Source organism: Tamandua tetradactyla, chromosome 13, assembly GCF_023851605.1.
Source record: "Tamandua tetradactyla isolate mTamTet1 chromosome 13, mTamTet1.pri, whole genome shotgun sequence".
Classification (NCBI taxonomy): Eukaryota; Metazoa; Chordata; class Mammalia; order Pilosa; family Myrmecophagidae; genus Tamandua; species Tamandua tetradactyla.
The window spans coordinates 38,049,979-38,074,836 of record NC_135339.1 but is presented as its reverse complement, the minus strand read 5'-3'; the positions used below and the strand labels follow the sequence as shown (position 1 = coordinate 38,074,836).

General features: G+C 35.1%; 2 protein-coding genes across 13 annotated transcripts in view; one reads left to right on the top strand and one right to left on the bottom strand.

Annotated features, from left to right (window-relative positions):
• PHYHIPL (phytanoyl-CoA 2-hydroxylase interacting protein like) overlaps window positions 1-12,300 on the top strand; it is a 273,373-nt gene extending 261,073 nt beyond the window's left edge. For 4 of the 6 annotated variants that reach the window (XM_077125269.1, XM_077125267.1, XM_077125270.1 and 1 more), the window contains 4 exons: window positions 1,287-1,483; window positions 3,593-3,767; window positions 6,677-6,794; window positions 10,799-12,300. In XM_077125269.1, the coding sequence (XP_076981384.1) occupies window positions 1,319-1,483; window positions 3,593-3,767; window positions 6,677-6,794; window positions 10,799-11,333 (993 nt within the window). In that variant the 5' untranslated portion in view covers window positions 1,287-1,318 and the 3' untranslated portion in view covers window positions 11,334-12,300. The remainder of the gene's footprint in view (window positions 1-1,286; window positions 1,484-3,592; window positions 3,768-6,676; window positions 6,795-10,798) is intronic. The other 2 variants (XM_077125266.1, XM_077125268.1) reach the window with 1 other exon arrangement.
• The window catches only part of FAM13C (family with sequence similarity 13 member C), a 343,454-nt gene continuing 330,451 nt past the window's right edge, over window positions 11,856-24,858 (bottom strand). For 6 of the 7 annotated variants that reach the window (XM_077125262.1, XM_077125265.1, XM_077125263.1 and 3 more), the window contains 4 exons: window positions 20,340-20,435; window positions 18,907-19,106; window positions 17,048-17,149; window positions 11,856-13,397 (listed from right to left, as the gene is read on the bottom strand). In XM_077125262.1, coding sequence (XP_076981377.1) covers window positions 13,274-13,397; window positions 17,048-17,149; window positions 18,907-19,106; window positions 20,340-20,435 — 522 coding nt within the window. In that variant the 3' untranslated portion in view covers window positions 11,856-13,273. The remainder of the gene's footprint in view (window positions 13,398-17,047; window positions 17,150-18,906; window positions 19,107-20,339; window positions 20,436-24,858) is intronic. The other variant, XM_077125260.1, reaches the window with a different exon arrangement.

Sequence of the window (24,858 nt, the reverse complement as noted above, 5' to 3'; positions counted from 1 at the left end):
TAGACTAGAAGCAGTGTAAGGTTTTTTTTGAGGTCAAATGGGAGAAGAAAGAAGGATTTTAAGAAGTAACATTCAATAAATAAAAGTAAAGAAGCTAAGTATTTTGAAATTAGTTTTCTATTGACATTAGGTTCCTCTGGCCACCAGACAGCATGGTCAAAGATTTATCAAGGGTGGGAATTGTCAAAGTTTTATATGGATGATTGGGGCAGGGGCTGGGGGAGAAAGAACAATCTTACCTGGAAGTGGAAAGGTATTGCACATGGTGGCATTCATTTTTGTTGTTTTTATTATTTGTTGATCAATATTTGCTATTTTATTCTGTTAAAGAATACGTTATGTAACTGATTTATGATTTGCCATTTTTTAGCATATGAATAACAATTACATTTATATATTTCTCTTTTGGGATATCCAAATATTAAATTTGCTTAGAGGAGGGGGAAGTGGAGAGATGATTGCATTTTTATTTCATTATATCTTGTCTGTATATGAAACAAACCTGGGAAGTCTATATTTTCTTTGTCTTTTTATCCATCAAATACTGCTCTGTACTGTTAGCCAGATTGTTAGTATTTTTCCTATGTAGGAATGTAGAGACATAGTCTTTAAACTAACTGTCAGATCAGTTCTTCAAGATTTTAATGATACTGATCACCATGGCAGTTATATGTTCTCTTTCAGCCTTTATTCAAAATTAAATTTATCAAGATAACTAGTTAAAAAGATTGCTGGAGTACTCCTTTGATACAGTACGCTAGGTGAATGATCCTTCACTATTATTTGTGTATGTAATATAACCATTACGTGCTGCTTCTCTATGTAATATTAACAGTAAGGAAAAGTAAGAGCAGTTTGTTTTTTTTTTTTTAGCCTGTCATTGATACCTCATAGATTTCTTAAGAAATATTTGACTGGATTCTTTCATTATCAACATTTCCATGAAGTCATGTAGCTTAAAACACCTGATATTACTTTAGAGCACTATCTACTGCTCATGTAGGAAAATGGTCTTTTGAGGCTTTTCAGAAGAAGCCTACAATGTAAGCCTAGCCTTTTGTGGTTTAGGAAGTCAGAGCCACAATATTTTTGTTAGGTAAACTGAAATTAGAGGTGGAAAGGACTTTTACTAGAATTAACATTCAAATTACTTAACAACAAAGTGAAATCCCAGATTCAGTAATTAGACAGTTAAATTTAGAAATAGATTACACAGCTAAATGACCTTGCAAACTGGAAAAATCCATTCTTTGGAAACTAACTTTCTGCACGTTGTTTCCTTTCAGGGAACAAATCACAAGACAGTGGCATAGCAGAAATGGAAGAACTTCCTGTCCCACATAACATCAAAATAAGCAATATTACATGTGATTCTTTCAAGATTTCATGGGAAATGGATTCAAAATCAAAGGACCGTATTACACATTATTTCATTGATCTGAACAAGAAAGAAAACAAGAATTCCAATAAATTTAAACACAAGGTAAAATTCTAATAGCAACATTACAGTAGATTATGCAAAATCATATTCCTTTGCACCTCAAAAACATTCGAAGTATGAAGATATTTCAAAAGAAAGAATGTTTTATTAATGATTTATATGTTGTATTTGATACTGTTTGGGGAAAATAAAAATTATACATGATTGATAAACCTTATCCCTCTAAGAAATTTTGTAAGAAAATGAAAGGCCATGTGTATTATTAATTGATAATTAAAAAAAAGATACAATCATGATTCTCATACAGACATAAAAATGAGTATGTCTTTAAAAAAATTTAACTATTAATGAGGAAGCTGATGAGGTCTTATAAGCAGTCCGAAGGGTACTCTAACGAACCAATATATTTATAGATCAGGAATATTGAAATGAATGAACAAGTAGAGGCAAAACTGTATTTTCCATTAGAGGGGGTGGGAATGAGGGTGTTCTGCTGAACAGAATTCATTTACATGTCTTTAGACAAGAATAACTGAATTGATATCGTTATCTACAAACAGCAGTATCAATAACTTCCATAGAATGAAAAGCAAATAACCAGAAGAGTGCGCTATATAGACAATGCATAATTTCCCAGTGAGGCACAAGTTTTTCCCTGCAATAACTGTCAAAAGAGGAATCAGCTTATAACCTTTCTGGTAGTTGCTAAAACACTTTAAGGTTGGGGTGCAAGGGTAGTTCAGTGGTAGAATTCCCACCTGCCAAGTGGAAAACAGGGTTTGATTCCAGGCCTATATGTACTTCCCAAAAAACAACAGCAAACAAACATAAACAAAAAATGCAACAAAAAGTCTGCAATAAGGGGATACTCACATGGGAAAAGAAGGAAATGTGACCCCTGCCATACAGAACACAAAGAAAAAAGAACACTGAAACACGTTAAGGTTAAAAATTGTTTTATGTATTGATTTTTTTTTTTTGCGTTTTTGAGGGTAGAAATTAACCTTGAGTTGATTTAGACATGTAACACTTCTCTGGTGTCTACGTATCATACATTTTTTGATCACTCCATAAGTAGCTGTATCATTCCATAAATAGCTATAAGAGGGTATAACAGTTATCTGGTTAAAGTATTGTTTCTTAATATTTCAGTGTTTTCACCTTTGCTGAAAAACTTTTTTAACACTGTTTTAACTTTTGTAATCTTTGAGAAGGAACTGTCTTACCTTGCCTGGAAATTTTGCATTTTAGTAGATGTGAAATTATACATACTAAAGATACGTGAAGATTATACAAATGAAAGATGTAAAAGTGAGAGGAAGATTAGCCAATCGTTATTGTTCCCCTGTTCCAATTCTGATTATGCTTTCCACTGATGGATGTTCTCTTTGCTAATATTTGCCTTCTTGGAACAGCTTTGAAATACTTAACATTAAATGATGAATAGATCAAGATTTGACCCCCTTTATTCACCATGGGTGAAGATTACATTGCCATATCCTTAGGAATTTAGTGACTATTCACCCAGCAGGTTTAATAATTTTAAGAATAGTTGTTTAAAAGTATCTAAACTTTTTTGCAACATGCAGGCTGTGTACCTGAATATAGATGAAACAAATGCTACCTGATTTGTATGTGAAACAGATTTTTAAAAACATTTAAAAATATTTATTTAAAATTTGCTCTTTTCTTTCATATATAATGTGTTCAGGAGCAGGCTTCCCTTGTAAAATTATTGAGTAGACTAAATTAAGCAAATATAATGTTTTAAAATACACAATTTGTATTCCATCTCCTTTATTTCACTGTTACTTTAAGTTTCTTAAGGAACATTGTATAGAGCGAAAAACAAGCACATACTTTTCTAGGTCTAGAGACCTAGAAAACAAATACATTTATGTCATAAACCAGCTGTGTGACTTCACCATGTCACTTGATCAATTCAGCCTTAAGTTCTACACATGGAGAGTGAGATTTGAATATAATGATCATAGAGTTTTCTTGTGTGAATAAATTTAACAATCAGCAAGAAATTTAATACATTCTTCCCCACTATTTATATTTGATTCAAGATATGCTGCTAAATTAATTTGTCCCCTCACTTAATAACCTCCCTTTCTCCCTTCTTTCCTCCCTCCATTCTTTCCTTAGGATGTTCCAACAAAATTGGTGGCAAAAGCTGTTCCTTTGCCTATGACTGTCCGTGGACACTGGTTTTTGAGCCCAAGAACTGAATATACGGTAGCAGTGCAGACTGCATCAAAACAAGTTGATGGTGATTATGTTGTATCTGAATGGAGTGAAATTATAGAATTCTGCACAGCAGGTGAGAGAACTATGTTTAAATATAGAAAAACATTTAATATAATTCCTGGAAAGCTAATTACAGAAAATTATTTTGTAATTATAAAATTATATGTATTGTATTAGTCAGTTTTGCATTGTCAGTAGCATTCTAAAACAGAATAAACCATGTTGTATTGATTGGAGAGAGCTGAGGTTTTCAATAATAAAAGCTGAGTAATGACATCAGTTAAATTTTTACTGGATTTATTGTTTGGTTTTTCAGAGTAAAAGCTTTGCCCAAAAAATACAGTTTCAAAATATTACTCAGAATATTTTAAGCCTCATTTTTAGAGAGAGGGGTTTATTTTTTTCTTTTTTAGCATTCTCACAGACATTTTTGGAAGAAGGAAGCCAGGGACATCCTTCTCTTATTTAGGTGAATGGTGCCAGGTCTCAGTGAATGTCCCTAGCAGTGATGTTGTTGAATTTTTCACTTGAGTGCTGGAAAAGCTGAAGAACAATATCTTGAAGCCCTTGTTCTTTGTGGGGTACATGTGTTTGCTTCTTTAAAAGAACCTTACTGCGAGCTCGAATGTGGACAGCTCATCTTCTTTGATCTTGAACTATATCTTAATAGTCCATGAGATTGGAAATGTTACTATCATATCATTCATTCAGAAAACAAACATTTTTTGTACACTTAAAATTTGCTTAACAAATCAGCATCTTGATAGGTGTTAGGATACAAAGATACCTCTACCTTAGTACATTGGCCATACTCTACTTTTGTATGTTTTGTTTCCTCTTCTTTGCCTAGATGATTGTTTCTCATAAATAATTGTAGGGAGAAGCTGAGTGCTTGCTCCAACATTAAAGAGCTTATAGAAAAAGCTTTAATAATTGGCCTTGTCTACTGCAAGTTGCTTAGCAACCTTACCCAGCTGAGGCATCCTTCAAATAAATCAGTTTTTTCTTGCCTGTGGCTTCACACTTACATTATTTTAAACCCAGTACATGCTCAGCTCCTACTTTATCTTGATATCTATTCTTTCTTAACCTTGAACTCAGGGTAAGCCTTGTACACTAGTATGTTAATGAATGAAATTTTATTTTCATTCTACATGATTTTCATTTTTCTTCAACCTTTTTTATTTACCATGTGAGGAAGTTACTAAAGATCACTACACCCTTATTTGTAAAGGATTTCAATGTTTGAGCGCCAAAGAAAATATCTCTGGTACCATATTTCTTCATGCCTAAGTTGTCATCAACTATAAGAGCCAACATCATTTTATGCACCACTAAGAAAAAATACTGCCAATTAAACTATAACAGTGTTTTCTTATCACATTTATTGTCAGCTGCATGCCAGAGATGTTAACATAAAAGACGAGTCTTAGAATATATAAAATATTGTATTAATCATAGTTCAATAATCAGTAAGGAAATATCTAAAAATGTCCAAATTGTATTAACAGTGAAGTAAAGAATTCTTCCCACAGATACAGCTTTTACTTTTATTTGGTGTGTCATATTATAATTAGTACTTCCCCTCATTTTTTCCTGAATTAAAATTTCTTTTTGGAATCCACCTCATATTTTACTCTTTTCACTGTTTTTCTTTCCATTGCTTTCTTTATGCCCTACTGGGGAGGTTTAATCTAAGCAAGCATGTAGGCACAGTGTCTTTTGATGTTGTTTAATAAACATTATTTTCAATAAGACTGCACCAAACAGATCATAGGGTTTGTCCACTAAAAGAAGCTAGAATTTACCTGCTAAAATGCCATTTGATATTAGAGAAAGGTGTGAGATTAAGGAAAAACCTTGGCATTTGCAGTTCATGTATATATGAACTTTTCATATATATTTGCATTTATATAGACACAGATATAAATATATAGATATGTTTATACATATATATACTCTGTAATCTAGTTAATTGAATCCTTACGTCTTCTTACTTTCACAGAGTCATCTTCTCCCTGTTGCTCCTTTATTTACCTACAACCCCACAATCTTCTAGGGAAATTATGGGGTAAATAATAAAAATACCAGCTTTTAAATGTCACAATATTTTTCTTTAACTTATTTTGCATTTTTCTCTCCGTGGCTAACATCTTAGGGAACTTAAGCTTAAATCTTGTTACAGTTTTGGTAACTGTTTCACCAAAACTTAGTAACTCTTGGCTATGTACATTTTGATCATATAAATTGGTTTTTTGTTTTTTGTTTATAAATTGTTTTTTTTAATCTGGACATCTAACTCATATAGTATTTATTGAGCACGAACTATGGTCCTAGGCAGTGTGCAAGGTATTGGAAATAAAATAGTGATGGATACAATGCATGACCTCAGAGATGCAGTATACTCTACTTGTAGTACCATGTATGACAGCGATAAAACCTTTTGTATAACCCAATCTTGTTAATACTTACCATAGTAAGTTTTAATTACCTTTATGTATATCTTCTCCTAGACTTTGAGTTCTTTGAGAGAAGAACATGTCTTTTTATTCTATAACCTGATCATCTAATTTTGTATGGTGCTTAGTACATTCTGTGTTGTAACTAAATGTTTGTTGAGCCAATGAAGCAGTGAGTCCACACTGTGGTGCCATGGGCAGTTAAACTAGGCTGCCTTTTTTTTTTTTTTTTAAGATTCTGGTGCAACAATTTGAAACCAGTTCTCAAACAATTTTCAAAACAAAAGTTGCTGAAAAGAACCTTTGAGAGGTGCTTTAGATTGTCAATAGTCTTTTATACTCAGTCCATCAATTAGGGACCAGAAGATGATGGGTGAAGTTGAGTGTGTGAGCATTTGGCAGATCATTAAACTTTGATGAGCATTATTTTCCGTGGCAGTAAAATGGTCTGAAGTTTATTAAGCATGTAATTGTGACTTTGATCACTGTATTTTTAATAACCAACTCTTTTTTTTATTTTCAGACTATTCAAAAGTTCATCTAACACAACTGTTGGAGAAGGCAGAAGTGATCGCAGGACGTATGCTTAAATTTTCTGTTTTTTACCGTAACCAGCAGAAGGAATATTTTGACTATATTCGGTAGGAATCAAAAATAGTAATTTGTTTTACTAAAAAACATTCCAGAATCTAGCCTCATGTTTCCCTTAACTCTCGTTCTATCAATAGCAATTTTAGTTTTTGAAATATTAATGGTACTCGGACTTTTGTTTTCTAGAATAATTAAGTAGTAAAAGTCAGTATTATAGGATTTTTTTCCCCATTTTACTTCAATTCCTTTCCATAATCATTTGTTGTACTAATTCTTTCTCTATTTTGATTGGAAGATCTTAAACCTCTGGTATTTAGATTGATAAATATTTCCTGTACATACCTTTCTCCTAATTTCCAACTGTTCAATTCTTTCTGTTTTATTCAGACTACAGAATTTTCTTCTTTCTTGGGGGGGGGTCTCTTTTTTACATTGAAAATGATAAAAAGGGTGACAATTTCATGAAGTATGGTAAATCAGGTTGGATTTGCAGGCTAACTGTAAATCTCTCAGCTGTTATCTTAGATTATTTATTTCTAAAAACCCCTATGTTTATTCATTAAAGCAGTGGTCAAGAAGTCAGAATAACTCTATACCACATGTAATTTTGATAGGTCACTTTTGAAAGAACATTTCAGGAGAGTAAATAGGCAGATGTAAAACTAAGGCTTTTAAAATGACAAATGCTATCTGTGTTAAGTTTCTGAATCTTTTTTAGTACAGCAGTTCCTATAATCAATCATTTTTAAAGCCTTGGTCATACTTAGACCTTAAAAGATTTTTAAGTTAACAAATTACATATGAAAACCTTTAGGAAGCTTTTTAAAAAAAATTCATAGTTCTCTAGTTTTTCTTAAATCAAGGTTATGGTTCCACATTTAAAGCTGCCCCAACAGGAAAATGTAAAGGAAATCAGTGGGAGAGAAATAGTTAGGTGCCTGTGTTCTTCAAAGGAACAACTTTGCAGTATCATGTTTTCATATTTTTTATGGTAAAATGCATTCCTGTGTTTTGTTTAAACATTTTATACACATTTTAGTTCACCATTCTCTTGGCTGATAAATTATTTATCTTAGAGTCTATTGAGAGGGGACAACCTTCACCTATATTAGAAAATACAAAAGGAAAGATACCACAGATATAGTACCTATCAGTTATTGACCAGAACAACCATATATATTCAGTAAGAAGGGTATTTATATTTGTCAAACATCGAATTTGGAAAAAAAAAATGTCACTGTTGCAATTGTCTAAGAAATACAGGACCAAAATAAATAATTTCATCTTTGGAAGCAGGTTCAGATTGCTGAAGTATTTTTAATATCTATTTTAGGTGGCCACTGGAGGTCAGCATTTCTCTAAGATTTTTTTATGTCTTGTGGGTGGGGACTGGCCTTTAGTTTCAGGTCCCTGGTTTCAAAATTGCTTCCAAGAAGAAAATAAGGTAAAGAAAGAATACATTGAAGATGGAGAAAGTTACTGTGTGTTTGTGCATATATATCACGAACATAAACTACATATAATTGATTCTAAGCTAGCATGAAAGAAACATATAGAATTTAGAAATTTACCTTTGATGTTTCCATATTGTTAATTGTAAAATTCATGTAATTTATAACTTGGCAAGTATATTCAAGTGTGTTAAGGCATGGGTACAGTTTTTACACTGTACTTTGTTTTATTAGTGTATATTAACTTCAGTGGATCTTTTTTTAATAATGAACTTTAATAGGTAACATTTTATTGATCAACATTCATTTAAAATTTCTTCTGGTTATTTAGAATGATCGAATAAAAAGGAACCTTTCATTTGCCTGATAAATTTTCCCACTGTACATTATGAGAAAACCCTAAACAGATTATGTCTCCATATGGAATGAATTCCTGAGTGAACATTGCTTTTCCGTACCCCAAATGAAAATACCACTTGATCTCTTAGCTCATGTATGTTCATTAGGTAGCCAAATAGGGGAAAGCTATTTATTTGTCCTTAAAATACTTTCCTATAGAGGGACGTTTTCTCTTTGGGAAACGACTAAGTTTGGTCATCGGTAATCACATGTAAGAAATGTTGTACTTTTGGTACCAGGTTGTAAAGTGTCAAAGTTGATATTCTGTCACTGATATTAGGATACTTTTCCAATAGATTCCTATGTATATATTTGCTCTGTAGATCATTGTAGGATAAATATATTGGTATTTGGGTTGTTAATGAGAATGTAACAAGGGTACAAATTTTTGTTTGGAGACAAGGTGGAGTGGACATACTTCTCCCTATCCTTCCCACTTAAGTACAGCTAAAAACTCTAAACAGTATAAAAAAATTAGCAGTAGCTCATGGATTTGGGGGTACCATAACAAAAGAGCTAACATACACATATAAGAGTCACAGGAGAAGAGAAAATATTCAAAGACATAATAGCTATTTCCCATATTTGACAAATAACAAAACTATAGGTTCAGGAAGCTAAGCAAACAAGATAAACCCCCCAAAAATCCCATGTAACGACACAGTATAAAGTCCTGAACAACTGAAGACAAAAAAAAATCTTGAAAGCAGTGCAATGCAAACACCTTATCTACAAGGGAAAAACATTTTTAACAACAGTGGATTTCACATCAGAAACCATGGAAGCCAGAAGTGGCATATTTTTCAGGTACACAAAACTATCAAACCCAAAATCATATATTCCGTGAAAATGGCACTTTAGTATGAAGAAGCTATCAAAACATTCTCAGGTGAAGGAAGACTAATAATTTGTCACCAGCAAACATAACCTAAAAGAATGGCTAAAGAAAGTTTTTGAAATTAAAAAAAAATGTTAAAAGAGAGATTCTTGAAACCTTGAGAGGGAAGAATATGGGGCCCAATCCAGGAAACCATACTGCATTTATTTATCATGTTTCCTTGGTCTCCTCCAGTGGGTAACAGTGTCTTGGTCTTTCCTGGAATCAGAGTTTTTAATAAGCTCCTTAGTGGTTCTCAGGCCCTAGAATTTGAGACCCACTGCTGTTCTGAAGCCAGTGGCACATCCTGAGCACAATTCACTTGCCCCAGAAACTCTAAGAATCATATTGATTGGGGGAACTTAACTTTGCCTGAATGGTAGCTTGTACTCTTCATCCCAAGTCACGTTTGTAGCAGTCTGGGACCTGACAAACAGAAGACATACTCTGGGAATTATGACAATAGTCTACCTAGTATGAGTAGGAAGGGTTAAGGGACACTAAAAAGCAACTGTGACCTAGCAACAGGTTAAAGGTTTTAATATGTTGGGGAAGGGAAATAGGAACAACCTAGCAGGAACAGTGATCAGAGATAAGTAAATATAGATACACCCAGGTCTGCCAAAACCACAAGTCTCTGAAGCATGGAGGAAGTAGGTGAAGACATACCAAAGCTTTACCTCCTCTTGCCCTAGATCTCCTGCTGGTGCTTCCTATCAGAACTGAAAACCAGCAGAGATGGAAAAACTGGATAATACAGTCCCAGGCCACAGGAGAAGATGAGTCAGGCAGTGGGAATGGATCTGGGGATGGCCAAAGGGAAAATAATCAGCACAGTCTTAAGCTAAACACAGGAGAGAGAGCCTGATTAATAAATTGTACTTGGGTAAAACAACAAAACTCCTCTGCCAAACGAGCAGACAGCACTCATTTTTATGACCAAATACTGGTGTTTTAGAAAGCAACATTTACCTTGTTTTAAGTAAGTAGTCCTGGCAGTCTAATTTTCTCTTCAAAAAGACATTTCAGAAACCCAGTGTGCATACAGTGGGTATGATTTCAGTGTAAGATCTATAATTCCAATTTGATTTTTCTGGTCAGGAAATTTATGTTAAGGATCTGTAACAGACTATCCTTACCTTAGGGTTGGGGATAGAACTGGGCCATCTATAGGTAATATCAAAAAGCTGTTCTCCTTGATCTGAGAATGGGCATTCAGGAATTTAACATCAGACAGTTGACCTGTAGGCCTGTCAGCATTGAAATTTACAACTTAGTGGCTATACCACTATTTTATCAAGCAATGACCTTTTTTTTTTTCTTGTAGAGAACATCATGAGAATGCTATGCAGCCCTCTGTCAAGGATAACAGTGGTAGCCACGGTTCTCCCATCAGTGGAAAATTAGAAGGCATCTTTTTCAGTTGCAGCACTGAATTCAATACTGGGAAACCACCCCAGGATTCACCTTATGGAAGATACAGGTTTGAGATTGCAGCAGAAAAACTTTTTAACCCTAATACTAACTTATACTTTGGGGACTTCTACTGTATGTACACTGCTTACCATTATGTGATCCTTGTTATTGCCCCTGTTGGATCACCAGGAGATGAATTCTGTAAGCAGCGTCTGCCTCAGCTAAATTCTAAGGATAATAAATTTTTGACCTGCAAAGAAGAAGATGGGATGCTAGTTTACCATCATGCCCAGGATGTCATTTTAGAAGTCATTTATACTGACCCTGTGGATCTCTCTTTGGGCACCGTGGCAGAAATCACTGGTCATCAGCTCATGAGTTTGTCTACTGCAAACGCAAAGAAAGATCCCAGCTGTAAAACCTGTAACATCAGTGTTGGACGTTAAATGTTCACTTTTCTTATTCTTAGTCCCTTTTCTTCCGCTAGAAGCAATTATCCTTTGTTGTCCATTTTCATTACCAGATGGTTTGCTCTGAAGCATGCACATGCCACTATTACCAAAAGCAGACTGCCACTTTTCAAATTTCATTCAGAGTCATTTTAGTGTTTCCTAATCCCAACCTTTCCCATTACTTTCAATGATGAAATATCCTCATTTCTCTTACTGACACTTTATTTGCCTAGATGCTGCAATGTTTTATTTGTCCTTATGCCAAACATAAGACAATTCTATATAGACTGCTTTAGCAAAATACAAAATGGCTTATAAAGGGTGTTTAAATATGCATTCATTTTAATCTACTGAATAAATATTGAGATAACTCCAAACCGCATGAAAGGGTGTAATTGCAGCATGAGTTAAATCTTGAAACCTAGAATTGTCAGCACTTCCAACTTGTTGTTTGACAGTGTTATTTATGTTATTTATATTAGCTAACAGGAAACAGCTGTGTTTCAACATAATAAATATAATAGAAAAATATTTTATTTGTATTGTTGTATAAAATATTTACAATCATATAGAATATATAGAATTACATTTTAATAGCAATTGTATATATGTCATGAAACCATTTCCCTTATCAAAGATGTAGTTTGTAAAGCTCAAATAATTGTGTATCTGTCCTGTTACAAGAAGATGACTTTAATTAAACCATTTTATGAAGGACATTATTCTGCTTCATTAAAGTTACAAAAAATAGTAGGTAAATATTAACAGAGAAAACAATAAGCCTTTGAAATAGTATTCTTCCCCTCCAAACTACATGAAAATTTCAACATCATGATTAAACATATCAGAAATACAAACATGATTGGTACATGAAAGAAAATGTCAATTGTTTGCTGATTTTACAGAAGAAAAATAATGAAGTTTGGTTTTTTACAAAATAAAGCAATCTACATAAAGTTGATGAAGCAAACAAAATAATGTGGCTTCTTTTCCAAGGTATCATAGCAAATAAGCCAAACCGTTTCAAAACCTTTCATTTTTCACAGAAATAAGAATAGCTTAAGAGAAAGTTTTTTGACTTCACAAAGTATAGACCTTGGAATATTAAGAAAAATGCATGTTCCCAATTGAAAAATAGTTATATAATCTTACAGTAAACAAAAAGGTTAATTATAACTATAATCACATTAAATTACCTAATGCAGACACATCTATCCAAAATACCTATTTTCAAATGTTAATGCGATATTTTAATATCAACATCTGTCAGTTATAGACAAAGATAATTCACAAAGTACATGCTATCAGAATGAACTTTGGTAGTCAGAAATGTAAAATTTCAAACATGTAAAATAATGTGCTATTTTTATAAAGAAATGAAAAATTAGCAGTGACATTCTAGAATAATTTGGGGTACTGAAAGTCTAGCAGACTTAAGAGACAATGTAGTTTTTTTTTTAAATCACATAAATCTATTAAAAGCTCCAAATAAATTACTTTCTGAACAGCTATATTCTTTTCTACATAAAAAGCAGAATTTCCTTTCCACCTTTGAAAATCATCCTCTTTTCTATACATTCACATAAGCAGTCTTTGGACACTACATATACTTTCCCTAACAAGTAGCCCATTGAACATATAGATGTTCTTTATTTAGGCTTGATAAAAAATATATATATATATTTGTAATTATTATAATGACTGAGTCCCCCTTGTCATGAAGGAAACAATTTTTTTCCCCACTTACACTGTCACTTACATTCTTCCCCCATCTGACTCCCTCCTACTCATACATAATTACATTTGCCATCTCTTCTTAAAAAACAGCTATTATCAGTAAAGTGCTTCATTTTCAGTATGTCAAAACTACTTACAGAAATGGCAGGGCAAAATAAACTTGATTGTTTCTTGGATGAAAGTAATCACAAAATAGCTCAAATGGTTTTGGCCACATCTTGCTTGCTGATAAGGACTTCTAATAGTCTCAGTTTGGCTTTTATGTGCTTATATTCATGGTATTCATCTGCCATTGGGATCCTGTCTTCCTTTTGTGGACTTCTATGAAAAGGAAAACAGACTTTTTATAGATTTTTTTATTAATTCATAATGAATCAAGTCATTAATAATGCTTTTTGAGTAATTCATAATTGAGAAAGTACAGGGTGGTAACAGTTTCAACTCATTCTATCATGTCTTCCTTACTTTCCCTTTTACTTTTCACTCCCTCCCTCTGTTCCATGAGTTATTAGATTTCTGTGTAAGAGCACCCTTGAGAACATAATATAGTCCAGTGTAGACATATGACAATGGGACATGTTAAAAGATCTAGGGGGTTAAAAAAAAAACCCACAAAACCCTCAAGTCATTCCCTGACAGTCTTTCTCCTGTTACCTACCCATAGTTCCATGCCTATGCAAGATTCAGCCCTTAAGAGTGAAAGTTGTTAGAAATTACATTTACATTTATGATGATGGGGAAGAAAGCTTAGTACCTACTTACAAACCTGAAACATTTGCAAGTTTTCTTGTAGTTATAAATACCCCTCTCTGCTAATGTGTAGTAGAATCACTAAGCGTTACCATAATTAAGGCAAATTATGAGTCTAAACTACAATGATTCACTTCACACCAACTCTAATAAAACTAGACCTACAATAGTGCAACAACTTTGATACATACACATTCTAACTAATGTACCTTCTTGCCATTTACTCTGACGAATAGTTGGGTACCTATCTGGGGTTAAAACCAGTTGTCTTACCAAAACATGTTGCCAGGATATGTTTTCTAAAGGGGAATAATTGCTGCAGCAGGTCTCAGAATGCTCTTGGTCATCTTATCAACCAAGATGCAGTTGTTTTAAAACACTTTCAGCCATGACTTTGAAATATCAAGGGGTGGAAAACACATGTAGTCACCACACTTGGAACTGATTGCAGATGCTCTCTAATGTTAATAATTTTAGAGTGACTGAAACTGGATAAAATAGCAAACAGTGTTTTACCCAGAACCCCATTCTGTTTTCCCAGTAGATAATAAAGAAATATATTTCAAATACCTTTTACAAATAAAAAACAAACAAGCTATGTAGAAGGATACTCTTAGAATGTAGTTATCTACTTGTGTTGCACCTCTATTCACTGCCCTGGAATTTCTAGTACTGAATGTAGAAAAATACACAAATACATAGACATGGTTTCTCTTTACTGCTGTCTAAGTTATAGTCCATCATTCCTTTGCCTCCAATCTATGCTATGGTCCAAACCTACAACTGGGTGCCTAAATACCACCTTAATTTGGTTAAACAGATCTAAGTGAAGAAATAGTCTAATCTATAAGGAAATATTAACAATCCATTATGACTTTTCCCTTGTTATGCATATTCCCTTGTATATTTCCCCCATCTGAATACTTCCCTCATATATATAATTACGCTTGCCATTCCTTCTTAAGAATGGCAATACTACCACTAAAGTATATTACCACGTTGTGCCCAGAAAAAAAAAATTTGCTGTATATTTCTTGGAGCAGTTGTCCTATCATTTAAAACAGGCTACTGTGCTTAGCACAGTCTGGCCTATAACTGCTAATAATAATTTCATCTATATGATAATCATGTCTCAGCCCTGATAAATATTGCCAAGGAAATTTACAGAACTTTAAAAATTTTAGTATTCCATTAGCATGTCTTTTTTACCTTATGGATCATTGGACTTTCTTAATAAAATTTCTTAGGGAAAACAAGATTAAGATTCATATTTTTCAGCCATTCAACAGTTTAATTTTAGTTACATCATATCACCGGTTTTGCATTTAGTTGAAATATATCACCACAAGAGGCAAAACAACCTCTTGGTCAGATATAGGCATAACTAAAATGACTTTAGGACTGACGGGTGTCAGGTACAGTAGAGTATACTGTATATAGAGAACGTAATTTCTCTGAATATCAAAAGGCATGCCAAGTACCACTGTAAATCCACTAGACAGGACTATGAGCACGATGGGTTCTCAAACTATTTAAAATAGATTCCTCAGTTAAAGGAGTAAAAAAATGTAAATTTATTCAGGGAACCCAAAGTTATGAAAAGAATTTATGCAGGTACTGAAGTGTTTAACTCATTTCTCATATGTCATATGTAATGACTATAGGTTTATAATACTGATAACATCTCCCCAAATATTTCCCTGAGTGAAGGATTCCTGCAGGGTACTTTAATCTAAAAAAAGGCAGAGATCAGAAACTTTTATGTAAGTCATATGTATACCCAAAGCATAGTATAGCAGACAATACAAAGTCACTATTCCAAGGAAGGTTTCAGAGAGACATTTGAATAAAAGTTATAAAAGAAAAGAAAAAGGTATGGAGGAAGGAAAACAGACAAAACATGTTTTATATTCTAAATTAAGTAGTCCCATAACATTTCCCATGAGATTAGTTAATACTAGGAGAATAATAAATAACATAAATGACTTTTGAGTTTCTGACCTATGCCAGACACTTTCCATACATTATGTCTTATAGTCCTCACAGCCATACTATGAAGTGGTTAATATTTTGTGTTGAGGAAACAGATTTAGACAGATGAAGTTATCTGACCAAAAACAAAGCTAGCCACTAGGTAAGTAAGTTAGACTTGTAACATTCAACTGGAAAAGAAGATTCAATGTAGAAAACCAGGTAGGTTACACCTGTATTTGCTGAATGTAAAAAACTCCTGACCTATTAGGTCCATCCTAGTGAACAGCCCAGGAAGGCAGACATGAGAAGGCTGTCAGTGATACTAGAGGAGCGTATATAAAGCCTCAGGTGCCATCAGAGAATAATCCATCTCCATCAGGGCAACTTTAGGATTACTGAAATGAAAACAATCCAAGAAAGGCCGATAGCTACATGGAGAGGAACCCCAAGGAGCCAGTTCAGTACTGACTCCAGTGCTTAGGCTCTACAATCCAAAGGGAGACTTTTATCTCATCTCTGCCATTTAATAACTGGACTTTGGGAAAATTAATAATAAAATTGACATACACATGAAGGCTGTAGCCTCCCACAAAGTATCCCATGGAACTGAATCATTTCATCGTGTAAAGGAGGAAACTGAGGTACAAAGTAGCTAAGTGATTTGTCTCTGGTCTTAAGCTAATTCAAGAAGTTGATTATTTTATTGATGATACATCAAAAATTAGAGGAAGCTAATGGAATGCATACCAACCCTTAGTTGGCAGTAGAGAATATACCTAAATATTAAAGGGATAGAAAGAATATAGGAATTTTTGTTCCATTATGTGAAATAAAATAATTATTTTAAAATTTAAAGGACATTTTTAAAGAAGAATTATAATTTGATAAAGTAGGGATTAACTTTGGAACTAAGTAATCAAACTAACATGGGCTGAGAAATCAAGTATGTTTTTGTTTTTTAAAAGTCTAAAAAATTGAATAATTAAAATAAGATTATGCAAAGTGAGGGGTGATATAGCATACTCCTCTTACTTTTTAAAGGTTGATGTAATATTTTAACATCTCCAACCTCTAACAAAGCATAGTAATGGCACTGTCAGAATGTTGCATTGGGCAAATCCTGGTCTAGGCCAGTATGATAATTATTAGCACCTGTATAAATTCCCCATTCCTACAGAAAAGTTAGAGCTCATTCTTAATAATTTCCTAAAAAATATTAGCTTAAAATTATTTCTTCCCACACTTACCTTCCTGTTTGTTTAAAAAACTGTTCTTCAAAATCTCTTAAGGCTTTCCGAAGTCTCTTCTTGTCAGCTCTAGTTTCTCGGAGATGGTCAAGGAGTACAGGCCTTTAACAGGTAAAATATAAATTTGCCATTACTGAGCTCTGGCCTAATTGAGACATCATGATGAGCAGGTTTATCTGTTCAGTAAAAGCATATTAGGTCTCTGAACTGTTCTCCATAGAGTCTCTTTTGTATAATTACAACAGACTCCCTGATCATAGCACAGGTACACATGAGCAAAGGGAAAATTATCCCAAGAAAGCACTGTCACAGGAAAGTAAAAAGGACAGGCAAGAGACAAGGAAACGAGTTTGTGCCATTGTTAGAAATTGTGAGAATAATTGTGGTGTGAAGAGAGATGTACAGACATTCTGAAGAAATAATCATAAACAATCATGATAAACTGAACATAACAGACACAGAGGAAGAGACTAAGAAAATTCTACACTTCTAATCCAGAGATTAGAGAGTGTGGTGGCTTGGAGCTATCGACCCAGAAAAACAGGTCCTTAATCCATTCTTGTAGACATCAACCCATTGTAAATAGAACCTTTTGATGAAGTTACTTCAGTTGAAGTATGACTCAACTAAATCAGGACAGATCTTAGTCCAATTACTGGAGGCCTTTTAGAGAAGGCCACTGAAAGAAGTCACGGGGAGCAACCAAAAGCAGAATCAGTGGGAATCCAAAAGAGAAGAGGCCATGGAAAAACCAAACTTGATGACCAGCCAGAAGATACCAACCCTGGGAGAGGGCAAGCCTTCTAGCCTCTGAAAGCCAACCCACTATATGGTATTGATTTCCACAGCTGGGAAACTAAACCAGGGAGAATGGTGAGAGCCTTGGGAATAAAACTAAGCCCCAGAAGAAAGGTACAGTTGCATTTCAAATTCTACTTAATTCTCCAAAGACAGGAGAGAAGAGTCACATATTTTGAACATGAATTTTTTTAATCTGTGAAACCTGTGTATGGGTTTCAGTAATTCTGTGAACTCTAAAATCATATATAGGTATTGTCTATGAAAATATTCTAATGCTTTCAAAAAAGTCCAACACCCCATAAAAGTTAGGAACCACTTAATATATACAAGGAAATAAGGATTTTCTGCTACATAAGTATATAATCAATATAAAAGCTCCCAAACAAGTTACTTTTATGTGAAGTGAAATTAAGGTACCAACTAATTCTACAGGCACTTCAAAATCTCAGCTCATACCTTGTGGTCTCACCTCACATATTTATGTGTATTCCATCCCTACCTTAGGATTTAAAATATCCTAATCTGGGCTGCAAGATATAAACCAAAGACAGCGAAATGATCAAGAGGAATGCCAGTCACTGAATAATGATGATAATTACAATAATGATAATACTACTGAAAATCCAAATAGCTCCTGACTGAGAGGCTATTAGGAAACAAAGGGCAGCTCATTTACTTAAAGCCAAGGGGATTCCCAGTCTGGAGAAACCCATTTTATTCAAACGGAAGACACTGAGATATAGACCCACACAGGATAAAAACTCTTTCAGTCCAAAATTTTCAAGGCTAGCTCTACTTCATACACATCTAAGAATTAGACTTGGGGCCAGACCCTGTGAAATTTAATTTAAACCCAATATTGGGAGGCTTGGTTCCTCAAGATTTTATCTTCCTGATTCTCCATTAAGAGGGCAACCAGATCATGCTTTTAGGATTGCCCTTTGGTAGTTAGCACTTTTTAGAGAGCCTAAGAGTTCTTCTGAACTTCATATGCACAAATACGTACCCCAAACCAGAAGAAATTAGAGTAAGATGTCACACTTAGGATATATACTCACATGGTGGCCTCATGTAAATTGGACATGGAGAGGGCTGGTTGTTTGACTTCTTTCTTTTCATCGGGAAGCAGGGCCCTAACAGGCTCAGTCTCATTGGAGTAGGTAAGGTGGTCGCCAACAAGAAGGTGAGATGCTGGATCTGTTGAACCGGACTGTTGGCTTCCCTGTGTACAGTCTTCATCAGAGTCCTCTTCCTCCTGCTTATGACAGGCAGAGTTAAATACAGCAAGTCACAAAATATGAAGTGCCTCTTAAAGAAGGAAAATCAGGAAGGAGGAACCATAAACGGATACCATAAAAACCAGGTTTTTTATGGTGTGCTTACTGAGGACAGGGTAGGAAGCAACCAAGAGGTGTGCTTTATCAGTTGCATTCAAGTGCTCGCAGAAGTTAAGGAGCAAAGAAGCATCCAAGCTGGGCTAAAATGTTCACCAAGTTTATCTGTGCTTGCCGAGTCAAAGAAGGCATGACCATTCAAGATCTGACCCATTTCTGGGTCACATTGCCAAGTGTTCTCTCCCTCTGAGCCAGACCTTCTGGTTCTCAGATGAAGTGGGTTAGGAAGAGATGGATATATTCATCATCTAGAAATAACCCAAATCAGGTCCAGATGTGGGCCACATTCAGATAAGGATGATACTTAGTAAACTGACAAATTTAAGAAGAAACTTAATAAAGGCCAAAAGCAAAGTGGAATTACTCCTTAACCTGTTCTGGTCAGAATCTAAAGATTTTCTTGCATGAAAATCATATTCTATTTTAGATAATGCTTTCTTAATGAGGAAATTTCAAAAACTATGAATCATTATGCTTTATGGCTTTAATATATCAGTGTATAAATATATTCAAATATACCAAGTGACTGTTTTGATACTGATGGAGTAGGATTTGTGATGCTCTTGGGGTTCTGTATTCCTGTATCACTATTTTTTTTAAAGTCTAACTCAATTTCAACACTCCTATTTTCTATTGAAATAAGCTTACTCAGATATTCCACACTATTGGTCAAATGATACCAAAAATATCTTGCATTTTATCAAAGAATATACTGTAATTTCCTTATTAAAGAAGTAACCAATATGCAAAGAATAGAAAGGCTGTTTTGTCTAGCCATTTTGTAAATTAGACAATGCTAAACTGAAATCTGTTGCCTCTTCTCACCACCCAAGCATGAACGCCAATGTTAAAATTGACTTCAAGAATATGAGTGCTATATATTCCTGTTTCACAGTGGTTCTAATTATCAGCCACTGTTAAATACAGTATTGGGGCTCGAGGAGGCCACATTTCAACCTTGTGAAATAACAACTGGCTTTGTTAGCAGCATATATTGACAAGATGGCTTCTTAACTTTCATTATGCTGCCTCCCTAACCAAACATCAGTACACGGCACTAGTACAGGCTTCTAGTTAATGTAAGCATCCCGACTTACAATTGTTGGGATAAGGGAAGGTGTTGACAAGATTTGCTTGATAATTCTGTATCGGTCGTAAAGAGGCTTTATGAGGTTCTTGTCTTGCTTAGTTACCTGAAAAACATGAAATTAATTATTGTTCCTTTCTCAAGCTAGCATCGAAACACATCAGTATTTTTAGCAGGCAAAAAAATTCTGAAGCTTCAAAGTGAAGGATTATAATACTATAATGGAACGATAATTAGAAAAAAGGAAGTCATAAGATACTTTAATAAAGCATATGCTGATTTTTCTTTTCAGAAAGTTTCTTAAAGAATAAGTCCACATTTAGAAAGATGTTTTTAAAGTTTTCTTGAGGAGTCATCAATGCCTAAATAGTAAGGAGGCTCTTCTTTAATTGCTTCTTCATTCTCAAAAAAAACAGTGGGTGATCAAGACCTGTAGGGTTTTCTTCTGAAACATCAATTTTATTTGGATTTTTGTTATTATATCTACAACTATCAACCTTGACCAAGGTCTTCACTACATAAGTACTATACCAGCTTACTGGATAGTACTGACATTAACTAACAACATTATTATGGGAAAAAAAAACTCAAAACATTTCAGTTTTCTGAACCCTCAATTTTCTACCTGTACAAAAAGTGGGTTGGAATTACGAGGTTCATTCCCACTAAAAACTCCATACCTTTTGGTCCACTGAGTCATTCTATATATCTCTGCTGTATGACCCAACCCTAAGCATTATTTCCTGTGGGTCACACTGTGCATAAAAATTTAAATAGCTTCTTCTTGCTCTTTCCCCCAACTCTTTTCTCTATTGATCCATCCATCCATCCATCCATCTATCCATCCAGACCCAACTCCTCTGCTTGGCTTGTCTCCTACTATATATCCTGCATTAATTTGCTATACATCTACTAGTCACAGCATCCCCCTTTCACTCTGGTCCAGTTATTCTCACTCAGGAGGGAGTGGGAGTAGAAATGGTACAAATAGCGCATAGCATAATTATGCGGGTATCATTTATCAACATGCACATCCCAAAAGTGCTGTCTGGCTCTGAGGGAAAAGGAAATGGCTTGGGCATATGTATTTTTTAAGCTTCCCAGTTATGCTACTTTACCCCCCTCCCAGGTGAGAACCATACTAGTCCTACTGATATCCCTTTTCTCTGAATTTCTCTATCTCCTATCTGGGTCTTAACTATTATCTGTGTTTCAGCCTTATCTGCCCAAATAAATTCAGTTTCTTGAGGAAATAGATCAAGTCACATATTTCTTTGAATTCTCACAGTATTCAACATGTTATTATCCCCAATGGTATCAATCTATCAACCCAGGATTATATGCAAAAAAAAAAAAAAAAGAAGACTGCAATTTTTAATAACCATCATATAAATTCTAGAAGCTACAACATAAGCCTCTTTTTCTTTCCCTGTCTAGGTAGAAAAAAAGATCACCTCTCTCTCCTTAGAAGTATTGGTTAAGTAACCCCAAGAGTTTTTCATGTGTTACCCAATCATTCCTTAAACTTTCTTAGTCATGCCACATCTCCATGAAAAAAATGCCTATCAAACTGTATTCCAGGGGAGGGAACTTCTGGAAAAATGGCAGAATAGGATAGACTGAGTTATCCCTACACTGTGAAACAAACAGGAAGGACAGAAAACAACAGGGACAGTAGTTCCAGGGTACAAGGGACCAGAGAAGGACCTCTAAATTATATATGGAGAACCTGAATGAAAAAGTGGAGAAATTACGATTGAGGGGACTAGGTGAGTCTACTCAGTCATGACAGTGTCTGGGGTAGGCTGCGACGCGCAGGCTGGAGCCAAAGGAGTGGCACAATCCTGCACTCCCACCTCCTTAAAAGTTTGAGAGATCTTTTGTCTCAGCTCTGCAGCTGGGAGCTTCAATGTGGGAACCCAGAAGCCTGGGTTCTTGCTTTATATTTGTACAGAGACCTTGCTGCTGGGGCACAGTGCCTATCCCCAATCCCTGAGGCAGGCCACTGTGGGTGCCTGGTTTTGACAGATACTCGGGGGCCCCAGGAGGTAGGGGGGATGCAGAACAGAGCTGATCTGACAATTGACCAGTGAAAGAGGCACTCTGGGTTCCACTATCTTTATCCTTTCTCCATGGAGGCTGGGAGCACCCATGGCATGCACAGGCAGAGAGGTGGAGTTGAGGGAGTGAGCCATGCCACATCACCAAGCACTGCAGTGCTGGCTGTGGGCAGGGGAACTTGAAACTCTCAGCCCACAGCCCAAGAGCATTCCACGCAGGAGCCTGGGAATCACCAGACCCACTGTGGCCACAAGTACATTCTCCTTCAAGGTACACACAGCCCATCCCCCAATCAGGTTGGCCACTTTCAAAACACACAGAGACATGTGACCTTAACTGGATTTGCATCCTGCCCAGTCAGTAGACTCAGCAAAGAAGCAGAAGGTCTGAGAGGAAGAGGGGTCCCAAGAGTGCATCTGCTGGGAAGACAGGAAAAGTGCAATCCAGCAAATTGCCTCTCTCCCCAGCTTTTAACAGATCTTCAATTAGAGTTCCACCTCCTGCATGACACCCAAGCCTTGGTTTGGCAGGGAATTACTGACAAATCAAGGGCCAAAGTAGGCCTCTAATGCAAACTCAAGGAAAAACAAAATGTTAGATGAACAAAAGAAAATAACTTTCAAGATAAACTGATCAAGATAATCAAATGCCAAGAAAGCAACAACAAAGAACTGTAAACCATATGGAAGAAGAAAGAAGATATGACCAAATCAAACGATCAAATTAAAATGCTAGACAGAAAACAGAATTTGGAACAACTAATTAAAGTTGTTCATACAAATCTCCAAGATAACTCCAATGGGTTAGCTAAAGATGAAAAGGATATCAAGAAGACACTAGAAGACCATAAAGAAGAATTTGAAAGAATAAATAGAAAAATACATCTTATGGAAATGAAAGATAACATATATCAAGTTAAAAATATACAAGACACACACAACAGTAGATTTAAAGAGAAAGAAGAAAGAATAAGTGAGCCAAAGCACAGGGCAACTGAATTTGAATGCACAAAAGCACAAATGGTGAAAAAATAGAAAAATTTGAATTGGACCTCAGGGTAATGATAGACAACATGAGTGCACAAATGAAAGAATCATTGTTATCAAAGAAGGAGAAGAGAAGAATAAAGGACTGGGAAGATTATTTGAGGTGATAATTGGGGAAAACTTCCCAATGCTAATGAAAGACATAAATGTGCAAATCAAAGAAGCCCAATGAACCCCAAATAGAATAAATCCAAATAGACTCACTCTAAGACAGATTCTAATCTGGTTGGACTGTCAAATGCTGAAGAGAAGCAGAAAGTCCTGAAAGCAGCAAGAGAAAAGTGATTCACCACATACAAGGGATGCCAACTAAGACTAAACGTGGACTACTCAGTGGCCACCATGGAGTCGAAAAGACAGTGGTATGATATATTTAACTCTGAAAGAGAAAAACAGCCAGCCAATAATTCTTTATCCAGCAAAGTTGTCCTTCAAAAGTGAGGAAGAAATTAAAATTTTCAATTAAATGCTGAAAGAATTTGTAAAGAGACTTGCCCTGCAGGAAATACTAAAGGGAGCTCTGTCAGCTCTCTCCTATCTATAGGACCTGGAGGAGGGCACAGAATTTCCTAAAGGAAAAGCTCAGGGCCAGATGGTTTCACAGAAGAATTTTACCAAATAATTCAAAAAGAACTAACACCATTCCTGCTCAAACACTTCCAAAAAAAAAAAAGGAAAAAGGTACACTACCCAATTCATTTTATGAGGGTAACATCACTCTTATACCAGAACTGGATAAAGATACTACAAGAAAGGAAAACTACAGGCCAATCTCCCTAATGAATATAGATGAAAAATTCCAACCCAATACTTGCAAATCAAAGCCAAGGACACATAAAAAAAATTATACACCTCTCTCTAGCTTTTAACAGATCTTCAAATAGGGTTGCACCTCCTACATGAGGTCCCAACCTTGTTTTGGGTTCCAGCTCCACGACCAAGTGGGGTTTATTCCAGGCATGCAAGGGTGGTTCAACATGAGAAAAATCAATGTAATGCAACACACTAATTAAGTGAAAGGGAAAAGTCACATGATCATCTCTTGTCACTGAAAAAGCCTTCAACAAAACTCAGCATCATTTTCTGATCAAAGCAATTCAAAAGGTAGGAATCAAAGGAAATTTCCTCAGTATGATAACGGGCATATATGAAATACCCTCAGCCAGCCTCACACTCAACAGTAAGAGACTGAAAGCCTTCCCCCTAAGATCAGGACTGAGACAAGATGTCCACTGTCACTACTATCATTCGACATTTTGATAGAAGTTCTAGCTAAAGCAGTTAGGCAAGAAAATGAAATAAAAGTCATCCAAATCAGGAAGGAAGTAGTAAAATTTTCATTATTTGCAGATGACATGCTCCTATATTTGGAAAATCCTGAGAAAGCCATTACAAAGCTACTTGAGTTAACTACTTGAGCTA